At 40.7% G+C, this 16525-nt stretch overlaps 1 protein-coding gene across 2 annotated transcripts in view; it reads right to left on the bottom strand.

Annotated features, from left to right (window-relative positions):
* Positions 1–16525, bottom strand: part of PHYHIPL (phytanoyl-CoA 2-hydroxylase interacting protein like) — a 101176-nt gene that overhangs the window by 48930 nt on the left and 35721 nt on the right. Inside the window, exon 1 of one of the 2 annotated variants that reach the window (XM_086752838.1) lies at positions 13910–14064. The exons of the other annotated variant lie outside the window; for it this stretch is intronic. Within the exon in view, the coding sequence (XP_086608964.1) occupies positions 13910–13958 (49 nt within the window). The 5' untranslated portion in view covers positions 13959–14064. Of the gene's footprint in view, positions 1–13909; positions 14065–16525 lie in introns of those variants that run through there. 2 annotated transcript variants of the gene reach the window in all.

Below are 16525 nucleotides of genomic sequence, written 5' to 3'. Positions count from 1 at the left end.
TTGCTGTACATACCCAGTGCCCGAATGCTTAAAGTCAGTAAAAGAATTTTCACATTATGAGTGCCTTGAAAATCACAGAACTGACTCCAAAATCTGTTAGTGACTGATTCACTGCTCCTGGTTCTTGAACCAGGCTGTGCAAAGGCCACCTTTAGCTTAAGGACCTTATTTGCCTTAGGATCTTTCCACAGCCAGTGGGGAGTGGTAAAGTCATCAGCTCGGTCTGGATGGGAGCTCATTGTAGGTGCTCTGAGGCACCCCAAATGCTTTCACCAGGAAGCTGGGTGAGAAAAGCATCCTGAGGCTAAATCCAGTCTTTGTGAATGTCCCCTAAATTATTCTTATATGTGTTTGCAACAGCCATCTCTGATAATCTGCAATGTATCCTAGAAAGAGAAATGAAAAGAGCAAACAAATACGGCAAAACTCTCTCCTAGGCTAACACTAGCCCCTCACCTCCTTGTCCAAAGTTCAGGGGGCTTAATCTACACTACCTGCTCACAGGGACAGTGCTGGCTGCAAAGCAGAACAAGTACTCATTGACCCAGGCACAGCTGTTGCCTAATGACAGAGGTTGGACAGTGGCTCCTGCGTGATGGAGCGTGGGTCCATTTCCAGACTTGTCTAATCACTGCCTATCTGTGACCTGCTGAACTCACACCAAAAGCCCATCATCTGTAAACTCTTTTTCTCTAATTTCCTTTTTCTTCCATGCTAACTGCGAATCTGATATCTTTCATGAGCTTTTTAAAAACAAATTTACTAGCGCTATTTCTCTATTTTTTCCTTTTAATACCAGTCTTTTTCTTCTTAGTTCTCTCTGCTGTTTTTTTTTTTTCCTCCATTTTTAGTCTAATCTCATCTACTCCCACCTGCCTCAATGCCAGCTTCTCATTAATCTATCTCCACAAAGTCAATTTAGCCACTGACAGTACTTTTTTAGGTCTGACCACGTGACACCCACCTGGTCATTTCTGGGGTGGGGAGGGGAAATAAGATAGAGAATAGCAAAAAAGCAATAAATTGCTTTCTGTGTTGAAGCAGTTGGTTTTATTTAGTGAAATCAAATTTTCTAGTGTCTTGTCCTTAGCATAACTCTTTACAGTAGCTGCCGCTAGACAAGAAAGCTCTTTATGGATTTTATCAATCTCATAACATATTCCTTGCCATGATGTGGAAATATGAATTTGTGCATATATGTGACAGAAAAGTTTTACAATAGCAGATCCAGCAGAACAACAAAAGTAATGGTGGAGCCCTACAGAGTTTTGTACTTTAAATGCTAGTCATCTAGATCAGTCCTCGTATTTTGCATGGGCAATATAGCTACACTGCTACAGTTTATTTCCTTTAATTTTCAGAAGTCACTACCCTTTAAAATGTATTTTATAGCTGTAGCTCCATCAAATTAATTTAGAGGTTGCACGAGCCTAATTATACACATATCTAAAGTGATACAGCTAATGTCATACAGAAACTGAACACAAAATCCTCTTAATTTCTGTGTACCACTAAACAGCTCCTGCCAGGAATGAAGTGCCCTGTGTATTTTTGGAACAGAGCCAAATGTTTATTTATAGTAAAAGCTCTAGAAACTTATTACTACATGTGTGTTTGCATTCATAAAATTTATTTAAGCAAAGTTATTCAGAAAAGGCAGATATGGCACAGACTGAGCCTAAGGAGAGATGCAAAACTGAAATTCTTTAGCACCTATGAAGGACCATTCCTGTTTGCCTAATAGGGCAATAGAAATGCGTGCCGGTGGCACTAAGTTATATCCAAATCCTCCATTCTCTGCAGGGAATTTAAGGCCTGAGCAAAAATGCTCTGTGATCACTTTTTTATCATCATCTACCCTGTGGTTTTGTTCTTTCTCGAAGTTGAGTAATATATCGCTATAAACTAGGAGGAGCAAATGAAGTATAAATCAAGCTAAGCCTGAGGGTTAATGAGATTAGCAGCTATCAGACCCATAGGCTATCTATAGCCTGACCACTAAGTCTTATGCCCTCAGGAGTTAATAACAGAGCCATCACAAGCACCAAAAATGCACATGGCTGGCCTCTACCTCAATTGCAAGCAAACCTTCCTGCTTCCAGCACAAGAGCGGTGATGTCCAACAAAAACATGACAGCAAATAATTCAAGGAGAAAACACAGGAAGGTGCCACCAAGATGTTTTCAGGGCTTCTTCCCATCCTTAGGAGGGATAACGGATGCTTACTGACAAATGAGAGACATATTAGAAAGTCCAGCTGTGAAAGCAGAGGTTGGTCCCCCCACTTCTGTCACCAAATAGTTCAAAACTACCCTTCTTAATGAAAACTTGCAAAAAATAATCTAAAAACATATGCATGGTGGCTAACTTGGGGAAAACCAAGCTGTCTGGGTCTTGGTTTTATTTTGGTGCACAGTGTTTCAGCATTTGAAACTGTGCCATCTGGAACTTACAAGAACGGTTGTTATCAGCAAGCATCACTAAGTAGCAGACAGTCTGGGCAAAGACGCTCACTCCCAACGTGCGGCTGTTCGGTTGCAGAAGGCAAATGCCTGGGAGGTGCCAGGAGTGTCAATACAGAAAGAGAAGCAAGCAGTGGGATTAGTTTGGGGTTTTCAGCAGTCATTAAAATGACTGCCTGACAGCACTATTTAAATGGAAATATTATGCTAGCTTTACGCAAACTCTAAATTCATCTTGGAGTAAAACCTCCTTCCTGTATCTTGCTGGGAAAAACACATTGTGGATAACTATAGTCAGACTGAAATAGATCATGCAACCAGTTTTAGAGCGAACATATGGTCTTATCCCTATTTTCTCATTTTGGATTTCTCCACCCTCTCCAGGGATGGTGGTCTGAACTCCTTACTCTGTCAAACTGTTGCTGACCTCAACAGAAAATTGCTCATCTCAAAACGCAGCTGAGCAGAGCAGCCAGCTGTCTCTCCTTCAGCCAGTTGTTCCCAAACCGAGGTTGCAATTCCACATGCAGCTGCAAGGCAGGCAACTGAGAGCAGGCTCAGTTCTCCAACCTATTATGTGGTGGTTGCACAGGCTGGGGGAGCAAAAGCTTTGCTACAACAATGATTGTGCGTATCTTCTTTCATTGCTTTTAAATTGTTTTCTCCTCTTATTCCCCCTCAACTAGCCATGAAGTCTTATTACTGCTTGATCCATCTGAACCCTAAGGCAGAGTTTTCAGCACTGGGCACACTCCTGCCGAGAGAGTTTTGTATGAATTATAAAGTCAGGGCATTCAAATAGTACATCAGTTCCCTTCCCGCAAGCTGTCTTCATGAACGCTTATTCATCTTGAAATGATGGTACGCTAAGAAGTCACTTAAGCTCTTAAGCTTCCCTGATCTCATGTCACAACTTCAAGAACAACCAAAAGGGAGAAGGAGAATGCTCAGAAAAGCATAACAAAAACTGTGGTCAGAAACATCTCTGTTGCTGCAACCGCTGTTGAATAAAGAGATCACTCCCTGCACAGATAAAGCATAACAGCATGTTCTGCTACATAGCTCATAACAAACTTCGATTCAGTCCAACATTTTTCCCACCAAAAGATTATTGCTGTGGTGTCTTCCTTGTTTTGGTAAAGTAGACAAACAGATAGAAAACCCCTCTGCATGCACCTGTCTAGAAACTGTAAAGGAGGAGAAGCAAATAGCAAAGAGATACCCAGCCCTTTCCCACTATGGGAGGACTATTGGCTATTTCTGACAAACTATCATTCTGACAGAGACATCTCTTAAAAATTATTTTTTTCCCTGTCATTACGTTTAGCAGTATTGGTAGCCTTTACCAAGCACTCTTGTATTTCAAAGATAACATTACCACATGAACACTAGCTGTGCGCTTCAAAAAGGATAAGCAACACATTTCCTAGAGCCTTAAATCCTGTCTTCCAGGCCTGCTGGAGATCAGAGGGGTTTGCATGGGGGAGCAACTAAGTGCAAGTCACTTGCAATGTTCTACCTGCTAACTAAAGAGCAGACAAACACTGGCAGGCTGGGCTGGCGCCGCAGGCACATAACGCTTCCGATGCCTCATTTCAGAAGTATAGCATTGCTTCCCTGTCTCTCGTGCCCTCTGCCACACACCAGCAAGCAAACAGGAGCATGGAGGCAGCAGACCACTTCCGATGCCAAGGCGCTGTATGGGGTGAGGTGTAACAGCCTGCGCTTCGCCAGCACTTCTCAAAGAGAAGGAGGAGGCAGTGCTCCTCTCCAGCCTTGTGTGAGGGTAGGGGAAGGAAGGGGAAAGGAAGCTGCTCTCTGTACTCTTGATCCTCTCGCAGGACCTAAGCAGAGGAAGATAGATTTGTGAAAACGTATAGTTATGAGACCATGGCAGGTGGTCTCAACACAGCACACAACACAACAATTGCAGGAGTGCTGTCAGAGCCATGACGCCAGCTCTTGATGCCAAGTTCACATGGTTTGGGAAAGCGGGCAAGATAGAGGCACAGGAGCCCCTCTGCACTCCGATGCTGTTTCTTCCCTTTCCGTAGCACGGTACAGTGGTTGGGACAGGAGGCTGGTGGAGAGAATGAACACACATTTCCATCATTCAGAGGCAGTTTATCAATTGTTTCAGGACCTGTCCAGGACAAGTTTGATTTTATTTTCCAAGCTGTGTAATGGCTGTTGATGACATCTGCCCACAACTGGCAGCAAGCATTGATGAGCACTGTAAACAACTGGTTTCCAAATGTACAGCCACGTGTCTCCTTTCTGCTCCAGGCAGCTGATAAAGATCCACTGATGGTAGCTGCTGTTTAATATGGTAAATGATTTTGGAGATTAGTCTTCTCTTATGTAACCTCTTTACGTAAGGACCGAGAAAGAAAACATATAAAGAGCAGAATTTGAATGGCAAACAGCAGGGGATCTGGAGCTCAACATGGGTACTGCCATCTTGAGAGTCTTTTTTGAATATCCAAAGTTAATAAAAAGACAACAGAAATAAAATTCACCCTCTTTTAAATATACACAAAAAACTTAACTAAGACTTGCACCTCATCCCAGAATCCTGTGTGATAATCCACTACCTGGTATTTAGCTAACCAGATGTTCAGGGAATGAAATGGAAGGCAACTAAGCAAGTAAGTTTTAATCTTAAGTAAAATCAGAACAAAACTGAACAAAAAACTCCAAAAACTTGAGCCTAGAGATTGCAAACGGGTTATTCCTGGGTTCAGGTTAGAGAAAAACAAGTTGTTTCTCCTAAACAGCTACCACGTGGTGACACACGATGTTTGTCATTTTTTTTTGCGTGCTGATTTATAAAATCACGCCGTGCTACTCCATTCACAGCCTCCCCATGTGCTGTGTCAGCAGCTCCTGCTGTAAGCGCATTGCTTGTGGCTCCTAAGGAAGAGTGCATTCATTCATTATTGCTCATTCCTCGTAACTCATGCTCATAGTAGAGAAAGACAGAGGGAATGACTTTAAAATGTTTAAAATCTTGATGGCAGAGAGAGGAGACTGTAAAACGAAAGATAAAGAGAAGGGAAAAGAAGTAAGAGTAGCAGAACTGATGGAAAATGCAGAGAGGCTCTTTTGCCCTTTTCATTCATATTTATTACTCTCTGCTCTGTTCCCTTCTCTATCTCCCTTTGATGTATCACGTGTCATACCGCAAGCTTTAAGAACATTGTGCTCAGATAAAACACATGCAAGACCTGAACATACCAGAGAGATTAACAACATTCATGGGTGGAGGCTGTTTGTAGTAACATGAAAATACCTCAACAAGTTTCATACCTACAGAAAAAAAGGTCAATATCAGGAGAGTCTGGCCTGTCTTTACTTCTGAGCACGAGGCAGAGAAGGCACACAGATTTACAAAACTCAGTAAGTGATGGAGGTTTTTTCGCTGGTTTTAGATGAGATTTGAATCCGTTCTTAAGAGCTGAGAAAATACGAGAAAGAAATCCACCAGCATTTGCTCAAATTTTTTTATGAATTCAGTTCAGCTGTGTTCAGTTCCTTCTATGTTTGTCCTTCATAAACATTCTAATGAACAAATCTGCTGGCGATGAGACTCACAGAAACTGAAATCATTATGCAAATTATTCAGCAAAGTATTTGGCACAATGCATTGGTAAAGACTGGATTCTTAAAGATAGAAGCAAGTAAGGAAATTTTCACCTCTGCCTCATCGCTAAACTAGTTATAAACAAAAGGGCTTATATCTTTTCTTTTTCCTATTCAAAAGCTGTAATTCTGAAATTAGCTAACATTAAAATGTTTCTCATGCTGGACTTTATCAGCCTCTCGAATGGAAAACACAGCCTAAATATGCATATTTTGTCAAAAACTTGACAATTTTTTTTTCTGTTTGCATTTTTTCCTTAAAATGAAAAACATTGATTGATGTGCATTTTCTTGGCACTAAGACCAAGGCTAAACTCAAGGGAAAAAAGGTTAAAGTTCCTAACATTGACTCTATTTACAGTGAAATGTCACAGGCAGAACAAATCCAAACACAGTACTTGCACCTGTCTTCTCTTAGGCCCTACAGAGTAGCTCTGAAATATACGGTAGAAATGATATCCAAAAAGAGGGAAAAGAAGGAGAAAATAAATTCCAAAACTAGGGGAAGATATACTGCATGTTCTCGTTTCATGGGGGAAAATTAGTAATGACATATCGATCATCTGACTAGATTCAGTCCATTAAGAAAATGAGACTTTCCCATGTTTATTACCAAACTACTAAATGTGAGCAGGCATATTACCGCAGTGGCCAATGACGTTAGCCCTGCTGAGCTCTCTGGCTCTGTTGCGCAGTGCTATTCTTGCACACACCAGTGCTGCCAGTCTTCCGCTTTGCTGCCCTGTGCCAAGCAAGGGTATCTACGTCTCGCTGGTGCTACCTATGTAACCAAGTTCATCGTGCTTTGGACAGACTCCTTGAGACAGATCAGGAGAGTTGGTAACCCAGTGTGCATATACATACTTGACAAAACACACAAAAAAAACCCAAGCGTTCTTTGTGGGGCAGATATTGATAGCACAAAAAAAAATAATTAAAAAAATAATCAATGTTTCTAAAGCATTTTGCTTAAGGGAATTTCAAGAAGCTAACTTTCTACTCAAAGATGTATTTTCTATTAACAATCTTCTTTAAACTATCTCTGCAATTTTTATAGCATTCTTACAGTGCTCCTCCTCCTTCCACTTGCCGTGGTGTTTTCCATCACGAGCAGTAAGTTGGCTGTCTGGATCTCTTCATTCACTGTGACATTAGGTACCTGAGCCTAAGGCACCAATGTCTTTCAAAAGGTTGCACAGGGTGGCAACACTTTGGTTCTGAAGATGAAATGCATCCAGGCACTGAATTCTGAATTTCAATTATTCCTTGACCTATGCTGCCAATTTGCACTCATTTTTTTCTCCATTCCTCCTAGGAGGGAGATATTCAGTTATTCAAATATTTCTTTTGGATGCAAATATAGCTTAGTCGCAAAAGTAAGTGAACATATATGAAGGACAGACCTAATTCATAACCGCTCTGTTCCACATGTGATTGATTGCCTCCAGTAAGGACACTTAAATGTAGCTGAGCTATTTGTGTTGGAGGCAGTGGCTGCTGAGCAGTATCGTTTGGCAGTCACCAGATAGCTGAGCTTTCCTGGTGCTCCTCTATACGTGCCCCAGCAGACGTTATTATTTTAAAAGTCACTAATACTGCTTATTAGAATTCTGAAGTAATAGTTTTTCTCTGCTTCTGCAAGCTCTTTGCTTTCCTTTCTGCACTGAAGGCATGGTTTTCCTTCTCCCCCGCTCCACTCTCTTTTGCTGATTTGCCTTTTAAATTCATTCACCTGATAACATAGCATATGCAATGTAAATATTTTTGTATTTTTATGTAACACCTATAAATTTGCCAAGTAAGGAATAGAGGGTAAAGAAAAATGCAAGGATAAAATATCTCTTATGAAGTCCCCTAAGATAGAGATTATGTTCTTTCTTCCCAGAGTGATGGCAAGAAGGAAGTTCACAGATTTTGACACAGGGGTTGAAACAGAAGGATCCAGTCCAATTAGCCTCAGTGGAAAAGCACAGAAGGATTTTCACAGGATGACATTCTAAAATGATACCTGGAACTTGACGGCACTATATTTCAACATTTATTAGAATAATTAGTTTATTCCTGTTATGACACTATCTCAAGTAATTTAAATATAATATGCCCTGAAACTACAAACAAATTATTTAGCAGTGATCTGGAGGAATGTTTTATGTGAATAACGTAAAGGAATGAAGTTATCAGAGACATTGAGCAGTAGAAGCCCCACTGCTTTAAGAAATGCAGGGCCTGTTGTGATAGGGCAAGGGGTAATGGTTTTAAAATAGAAGGAGGCAGATTCAGACTGGATATAAAGAAGAAATTTTTTACACTGAGGGTGGTGAGGCACTGGTACAGGTTGCCTAGAGAGGTGGTGGATGCCCCATCCCTGGAAACTGTCAAGGCCAGGTTGGATGAGGCTCTGAGCAACCTGATCTAGTCGAGAATGTCCCTGCTCCTTGCAGGGGGGTTGGACTAGATGACCTTTAAAGATCCCTTCCAACCCTAACCATTCTATGATTCTATGATCTCTAAAATAACACTACACCAAAACCTAGACTAGGTCAGAAGGGCATACTGGCAGACCCTTCAGGTCTCTACTTAAGAGCAAATAGTTCCATGCAGCTGTGAGTACACAACTAAAACTGCTGAAAGGATTAATTATGGCCTACTCATGCTTTCTCTCTCCAATAAATATCCTACTGAGAACTATAAAATATTGGATAGCAATGGATTATAACATCAGGAGTTTTGAAAAGCATTCAAACAGTGACACTCCAGAAGAAAAATAATTACACAACCATAGAAATGGCATGCAAATTAAGTTGATATTTTTTTTCTTTTTTAAACATGAGAAATGTAACTCATTAGAAAATGTAAACATATGTAAAAATAAAAAGGGACACACATTCAAATCTTGAATATGCCTTGCAGCATATTTTGGAGGTCAGCAGGCAGATACTGTCTTAGATCTGAGATAAATACTGCTAGAGATGAAAAGTTATCAGAAATTATCATCACCTCCACATCTGTGAACTCAAGAGGGGAATGCAGCTCCCATGCTTTGGCTTGACAGCAAACATACCATCATGGGCTAGAAGAGCACAGTCTTATGAGCAGAAGGGCAAAAACCATGTATGCATCTAAGATACATATGTTGATTACGGAAGTCGCCTTATCTTGTTACAGAGAAGCACCATGCCTAACAACGGGTCCTCCAGCAGCCACTGTAGAAGCCCGCGCCTTGCATAGGATGAGAGGTAGGAGCTGTGTAACTGCAGGAAGACTTTCGCTCCATTACAGCTATAAGAATAGTTGTCTGCCATATGTACTGTATACAAGTGCTCATTTTAATTAAGGTTTAATCTCCATCTCTGCACTAATCCTCGGATCTCTTTCGTAATATTCCCACAGACCATGCCAGGGTATTTTCTGGCATCAAAAAAGTCTTGACTTTGCTGGGTTTGGTCTGGTTTGACAGGCTTCTGTGTATCCATCTTTTATTTTCTGACAGAAGTCTGCTAAATATATGAGGCAGAAAAAAAAAACACACCAGTGTTGGAGCATTAATTGGATGAGAATGGCAATTTGTGGATTTGAGGAACAGCAAAGGTGCCACTAGAGTGTGTAAGTGGGCAGCTGGCACAGTAGCTTTTGCCAACATTTGCGTCAACGTGGGAGTATGGCAATATGGTCGCTGTTGACACTGTGCTCAATAAATATCTCATCATATGTGAAGACATGATTAGCCTTTTGGAGGAAGAAGCTGAGTATTCTCTGCATTCGCAGCAGAATTTCATGTGTAATTCCAGCAACTGTCAGCAGGCCTTTGTGGGTGCTTAAGTTCTGTATGCATTAAATTGTTTTCTTTAAATCTAGTGTATAGATAAACAGTGAAATAATAGCAAAATAAGTCACATATTGAATTATCTAGAGAAAAACAGTGTAATGCTCAACATGACACTTTTTCCTCAGCTGACTCAAGCTCTAAAGAAAAACACACAAGCCTGCTGTTGTGAAGTGCACGTGACAATTTTTCTTACTATGAGACTTGGTTTCTATGTGCTGTATAGACCAGATGCGAATAGCCTATTTCAGTTGAAAAGGACCTACAATGATCATCTAGTCCAATTGCCTGACCACTTCAGGGCTGACCGAAAGTTAAAGCATGATATTAAGGGCATTGTCCAACTGCCTCTTAAACACTGACAGGCCTGGGGCATCAACTACCTCTCTAGGAAGCCTGTTCCAGTGTTTGACCACCCTCTTGGTAAATAAATGCTTCCTAATATCCAATCTAAACCTCCCCTAGCACAGCTTTGAACCATACGTGCATCCATAAAAGAGATAAGCTTAAGTTATTTACAATATTTTTTGTTGTTGCTGTTAAAAATAGGAAGGATATTAAAATTATTGTTTTAGGACTAAGGAAATTGTTTCTGTTTCACATTAATTTGACACATTTCATAACTGTTAGAGTTAAACAACAAAGAAAATATTGTAGATAAAAATGGCACTAAAGCTCAGCGGGGTATGTTTCTACAACTATTTCTTGCCATGAGGTTTCCTCCTGTGGATCTCTTACAACCCTTACAGAAAGTTTCATTACATCCTTCTATTAGGAAAAAAAAAAAAATACCTGGTGTTAGGTTTCTGTCTTCTAGTAATTTTCTGGTTTTATTTTGCCATGAGATTTCTCTCTGTGAGGAGTGTGTCTACATTTCTTTCTCCACCTTCTTCAAAGGGCCGTCTTTCTGTGCCTCGGTCCACCACTGCTACTCTTCTGAGTATCATCTCTACACAGCTACTGATTTTGAATAATTCCCAGAGCCCCATGCTTGATACTTTCTGCCGTATATGTTCTCCTACAAGAAAGTTCTCTATAATAAGAAATTATCATGACATCAACAGCTGAAATGTCACCATTTTGAAGAGTCAAAACCATTGAGATTTTCAAGAAATTTTGTCTGTGAGGCTTCAAAAAGGATGATTTACAGATGCAAATAGCTACAAACACAGAACTGGAGGAAACTCGAAATATATATTATAGCACTTGGCTTGATCTTTTAGTCCATTTCATTGAAAATGAACACACTAGATTTAGTAAGGTGATATAAATCATTACATACTTTCAGGACTTATGATAATACCCTAAGTTAATAAATTCCTTATTTTTATTTCTTTCTACATTGTCCATTAGTGTCTTGCTGCTAGCATGTACATGAACCACACACTAAGAAATTCTGAAATAAATGCAACGAAATGTCCTATCAAGTCACTAGTAAAACTAGCTGGCTACTCAGGTAAAGAAAATTTTCCAGTCAGTAGTAATAGTGTTTATCCACTCTCCAAAACAGCTTCCAAAATCAAGATTCTACCCACAGACCACCACCAATGTTTTCATTTTTATCACAAAATCACACGCTGTCTTTTATGAAAGAATTTGGGAATGTAAGGCAGTGGAGAAAAAAAAATGGTAGTACTAAATGGCAGTGCTATTTCAAACTAAAATGACTTATTAAAGTCCTCCTGCTACTATCATGGACAAAAATGCTCTTATATGCATAGGAAATTAAGTTTTATAGTTTCACATGGAAATATAAGAAGGGTCACTTACACTTTCTTACTGAAAAGTTAATGACTTGCACCTTCCCTAATAAAATACCTTCAATAAGCCTCATTAATGTAGTTATTTACATTCACAGTTATTGTCATAATAAAAAAAAAAAAGGAAGATACTTTCTCCACCCTATCCCTTAAGCCTAAAAGCTCGTCATTTATATCTGTAGAGAAATACCAAACTGTAACATTCCCTCATGCCAAAAACTAAAACACAAAATTGCACCTTCAGAATGAAAATGAAGGTCCTGAAACATTGCTCTAGAAAGTGGGATATCTGCAGACCAATTTTAGCAGCAGGCAGCCAAGACAGACCTCGGCAGGGGCAAGTATAATTCTTGACTGCCAGTGTGGGGTCAGCCCACTGCCTGAGAGGAGAGAAGAACTTGTAGGGATGGGCCAGCCCCGGGCAGGACAGAGAAGTGGAGAGCCCAACCACCCAAAGTCACCACTTCCATTCCAGCTGGAGCCCAAGGCTGTATTTTAACCTGCCTCATTTGTACCTACCAAAGAGGTAAAAGGAAAGCCTCATGCAGCCATCACCAGTCTGGCTGGACAGCAAAGAAGCTGAGGGATGAATCTGCTACTTGTTCTCTCCCAGGGTGTTTCCAGTATCCCAAGTATACGGAAGAGTCCCATCAGTGTGAATGCGTACACTCACACATTGCTCAGAGATGGCTGAGATGCATCACTATATCTGCTGTTCCCAGCTCTGATTTCTCTTTTCAAGCAGATATTACCTAGTGAATTTAGTCTGGCTTGTAGCCACTCCATGGATAGAGATCCTGTCCTGTACACAATGTTGTACATTTTGTGCATTTGATAGTGATAGGACAAGGCTTAAGCCATGCCTGTACTGGCCAGCTTTCTCCAGCATGCCTTCCAGGTACCAAGTCTTAGGAGAAATGTCTATAGGGAAATACTGTGAAATAGCTTTTGGTATACAAAGTACTCTGCCATCACATATACAGTGTTACTTCAGACTTCTTAATGAAGCAGTAAAGAATCTTGTATCAAAATAAGGACAGCTGGAACTTAATACCCTACATAACTACCTTTCCAATAAGAATTTAAATGAAAAAAAAAAAAAAAAAACAAAAGCCAAAAACAAAATAGTAAATCCAAGCATGCTGACCCATGTGAGGTCCATGAAAACGGAAGGTTACATGCATGAATTTGACATAGAGTATGGAAAGTGTTGAGAAATTTATAAAGCCAAGTACAATTCATTCTTTGTTTCACCGTGAACCACTAGTCCAGTGGATTTTACAACCCTAAGGCAAGGATTTTAAAGGCAAGAACACATCAGCTATCCAGTAAAACCACCTATTTCTCAAACTAAGTGCCGAAATGACTAGTCTGACATCCCACTCAGTAGAATAGATCATTCTGCACATATATAAATAAAACTCCACTCAGAAAACAAGCAACAAACATGAAAACCTTTATCCTTGAGCACCTGGGATCCAAATGCATTCAAGTCCAAGAGAACAAATAATATCTGAGCTTTGTCACATGCTAAAGAACAGTTCTGACCACCCCTTCAGAAGAGGGCACCATCTGTTATAGCTTCTTCCCAAATCACATACGGGTATCCCACCTCTGCCATGAATAAATAAATAGGTAAATGTATTCATTTCATGGAAGCAGCCATAACCTTTTGAACAGAGAGGAAACCTGATGGACATAGATGCAGTGAATCCCTTACTTGCTGATTTCAGGAAGAGAAACTTTTGATTTTGAAAGTTGTTTTTAGACAGTTTTCCAACTTCATGGCTTAGAAGATCAGCAATGTAAAAGAATACGATTTTATGTTGTTAAACTCTAGAGACATGTGGGAACCAGACAAAAATACTTAACGCCAGCACAGTAAAAATTTAAAGCAAAACGCACATCAGATTTGCCAGTGTAACGTGGGTATTCCCACTCAAATCCCTCAGTCATTGCATAGTTAGGATTGCATCAAGCCATTAATTCTACAATAATTTCTCCCCCTGCTCCCCACAGCATCACTATTCCCTACTTTACGCGTATCTGAGCTTCACATTGAATCTCATTTTCCCTGTAGGTGGTGGGTCGTGTTCTTCCAACACCCCTCCATCCTAGTTTTTTTTGCTCTCTTCATCACCTTCCCCTCCTAGTTGCTCAGCTCTTTTCTAGTTCCTTTTCCTCCCTCTTTCCAGTTTCCCTCTGCCCCAGAACTGCTGTACCTCGTGCACAGGGTGACCGGCTGGGATCCTTACTTGAGGAGCCACTCATGCTGGAGACAGCAACTTCTCTGTGGGTCCTTCCCCTCGCAGAAGGCTCTGCACTGCACTCCCAGTGCTCCTCCCCCAGGCTCCTGCCAGTTCCCTCGTTCGGGCACAGAGAAGAGAGGTTTTGTTGAAAGTTGTGTTGGGGCCTCACGCAGGGAATGGTCCTGCCCACTCTGGCCACTAGCCAAACACCAAAGACACCTGGAGTGAAGGGTCAATAAGGGACTTGGGATGCTACTAGTCCCATCCCAAAGTCACACAGGTGTGAACTTCGAGCACCTCCCCAAATCCCTTTGCTGTCAGTGCTCCTGGTGACCTCCCTCTCAGCACATATGCCCTCCCAGTACCAGAATTGGGGAGGGCAAGCAGGGGAGAGGAGGAGGTGGCTGCTCAAGCAGGCTTCCCCTGCCACCACTGTCATCGTATTTGCATTGCAGGGAGGTGATGTGGCTGCCTTTGTGGAGCCCTTTGGCAGGAGCCCAGCAGCCTTTCTGTGCCACTGCTCGCATTGTACTGCAGGAGTACAAACATGGACTTGTCCACAGTGCTCTCGACAGCTCTGGAGGAAATCCATGATTGCCAGTGTCAAACAGGCCAGAGAAGCTGGACTACTTTCTGTACGCTAGTTACTGTCCGTATCCTAAATCCCCCGTCTCTTGTAGGAATATGGAAGTTTGTCAGTATCAGAGAAACAGAACAAGAGACATAATAACAAGTGATAAATGTTCTCACTCAGAGTTCAATGCTACAAAATTGTCTTTAATGCTCCACTGTTTCTAAAGACACAGATTGGACAGTGTTTAACATTTCTCAGGACCACGCCAAAGTGCCAGAGAGATAAATGAGACAGAAAATACATAATGTTTGAGAAAAAAAAAAAAAAAAGAGTTACTAGTGTGAGGAGAAAAATTATTTTAAACCAGAAAAGACTATCTCAACCAATCCTCTCTCTACCCTACAAATATTCAAAAGCATAAAAGATGTTATCAATACTCTACTCCCTCTTGTCTAATCTCTCTTTGACAGGGAGGATAATCCTGGAAAGCAAAAAGACAAGATCTTTCATCTACCTAGAAGTCTTAATACCCTACTGCTAGGCACTATAGATGAGCTACCAGAGCATTAAGCTGACTTTGCAGATATTTGAGTGACCATATAGACTTCAAGGTCTGAGAAAATAAGAAATAGATCAGAAAAAAACCCAGCAAGGTTGGCCTTCTCCTAACTTGGAGATCTCCAGATAGGAAAAAATGCCCCTGTACTTTCTGAACTTAATGCACAGACTTGAAACCCTCGACCCTCTGGCCTTCCTCGTTGGGCTTTCTGCCTCTTGTTGCTTTAACACAGGTACTGGTCCAGTCTTCTGCAAATACTGAGTGTTAAACCTCCCTTGGGCCATGTGCTGATGCTACTCCGTATACTCTGGGGAAATTCCAGTAGCTTTAATAGAAGCTAGCATATGTGTTACAGCCCCAAATTATGTTGGTTTTTTTTCATTTTCTCTGTTATCACTTAGGCAGAGTTTCTTTGCCTGCAAGGAAAGCCCTTCCTGAATGCCAAACCTGAAACCTAGGAAAAGCGTAGGTGTGCAAGACCCTCCATCTGCTCTCCTTTGCCCATCTCACAGTGGAGTGGGCAGAGGGGTGAAGCGCACAAGCTAACGTACTGTAAGGCAGTGCTTTGGTTGTCTGTAAACCAGAACACAGCATTTCATGAACAACCCATTTTCTGCAAAGACAGAAGGCAGGATTCTCCTGCCGACTTCCCCATTGCTGCAGTGATCAGCTGATCAGACTTTTGGAAGCTGATGTAAGTTATCCTTATCCCATGGTCTTCAATGAAACTAGACAAATTTATACCCACTGAGAAACTAATCCTTACATATTACTGCAGTAGTGTACTACTATAAAAAGGAATATAGTTACAAAATTGCAATGCAAGTATAGATATAAAAAGAAAAATAATATTTCTCTTTTCTAAAAGCTGTTATCCCATCAGATTTCTACAGGACCATAAAAGCACAGGCTACAGACTTTATTCTCTCCACCTTTCTTCTGAAATTAACATTGTTTTAAAGAAATCCAACCTTTTTACGTTTTTTCCTATTCCAAGTCAGTTACTATTTCCTGTTCTGCATTTAATTTTTAATAAGAAATGAAATATGTACTCTGATCAAAAAATCAATTTCCTTTTGAATTACCCAAATGTTAAAACCGCACTTCTGTGGCGAAGAGATGCTGCTCTGAAGAACAGAGCCATCTACAGAAATCTTTTTGATAATGGTGTCCTTCTTTCAAATCCAAACATTTCCTTGATGTAGAATACAAATTGAGCTCTAGTGTATAAGTCAGAATCCTAGTCAGCTAGGATTTCAAAGTTGGCCTTTATACTTTGCCATTAATTAATTCCGTCCAAGGAATTCAAACAAAGATACAAACAAAAAAGTTCTCTAAATACGTTACATAAGGCATTCAGAATATTCCGATTCATTCCCCTCCAGGAACACAGCAGAGTCAAATAATGGTGTACACAGCATGTTTAGACTGTATAAAAAGCACTAGAAACTGTAAG

This window comes from Chlamydotis macqueenii, chromosome 7 (genome assembly GCF_036417535.1).
Source record: "Chlamydotis macqueenii isolate bChlMac1 chromosome 7, bChlMac1.mat, whole genome shotgun sequence".
NCBI lineage: Eukaryota > Metazoa > Chordata > Aves > Otidiformes > Otididae > Chlamydotis > Chlamydotis macqueenii.
The sequence above is the reverse complement of the archived record's forward strand: the minus strand, read 5'-3'. Positions and strand labels throughout refer to the sequence as shown.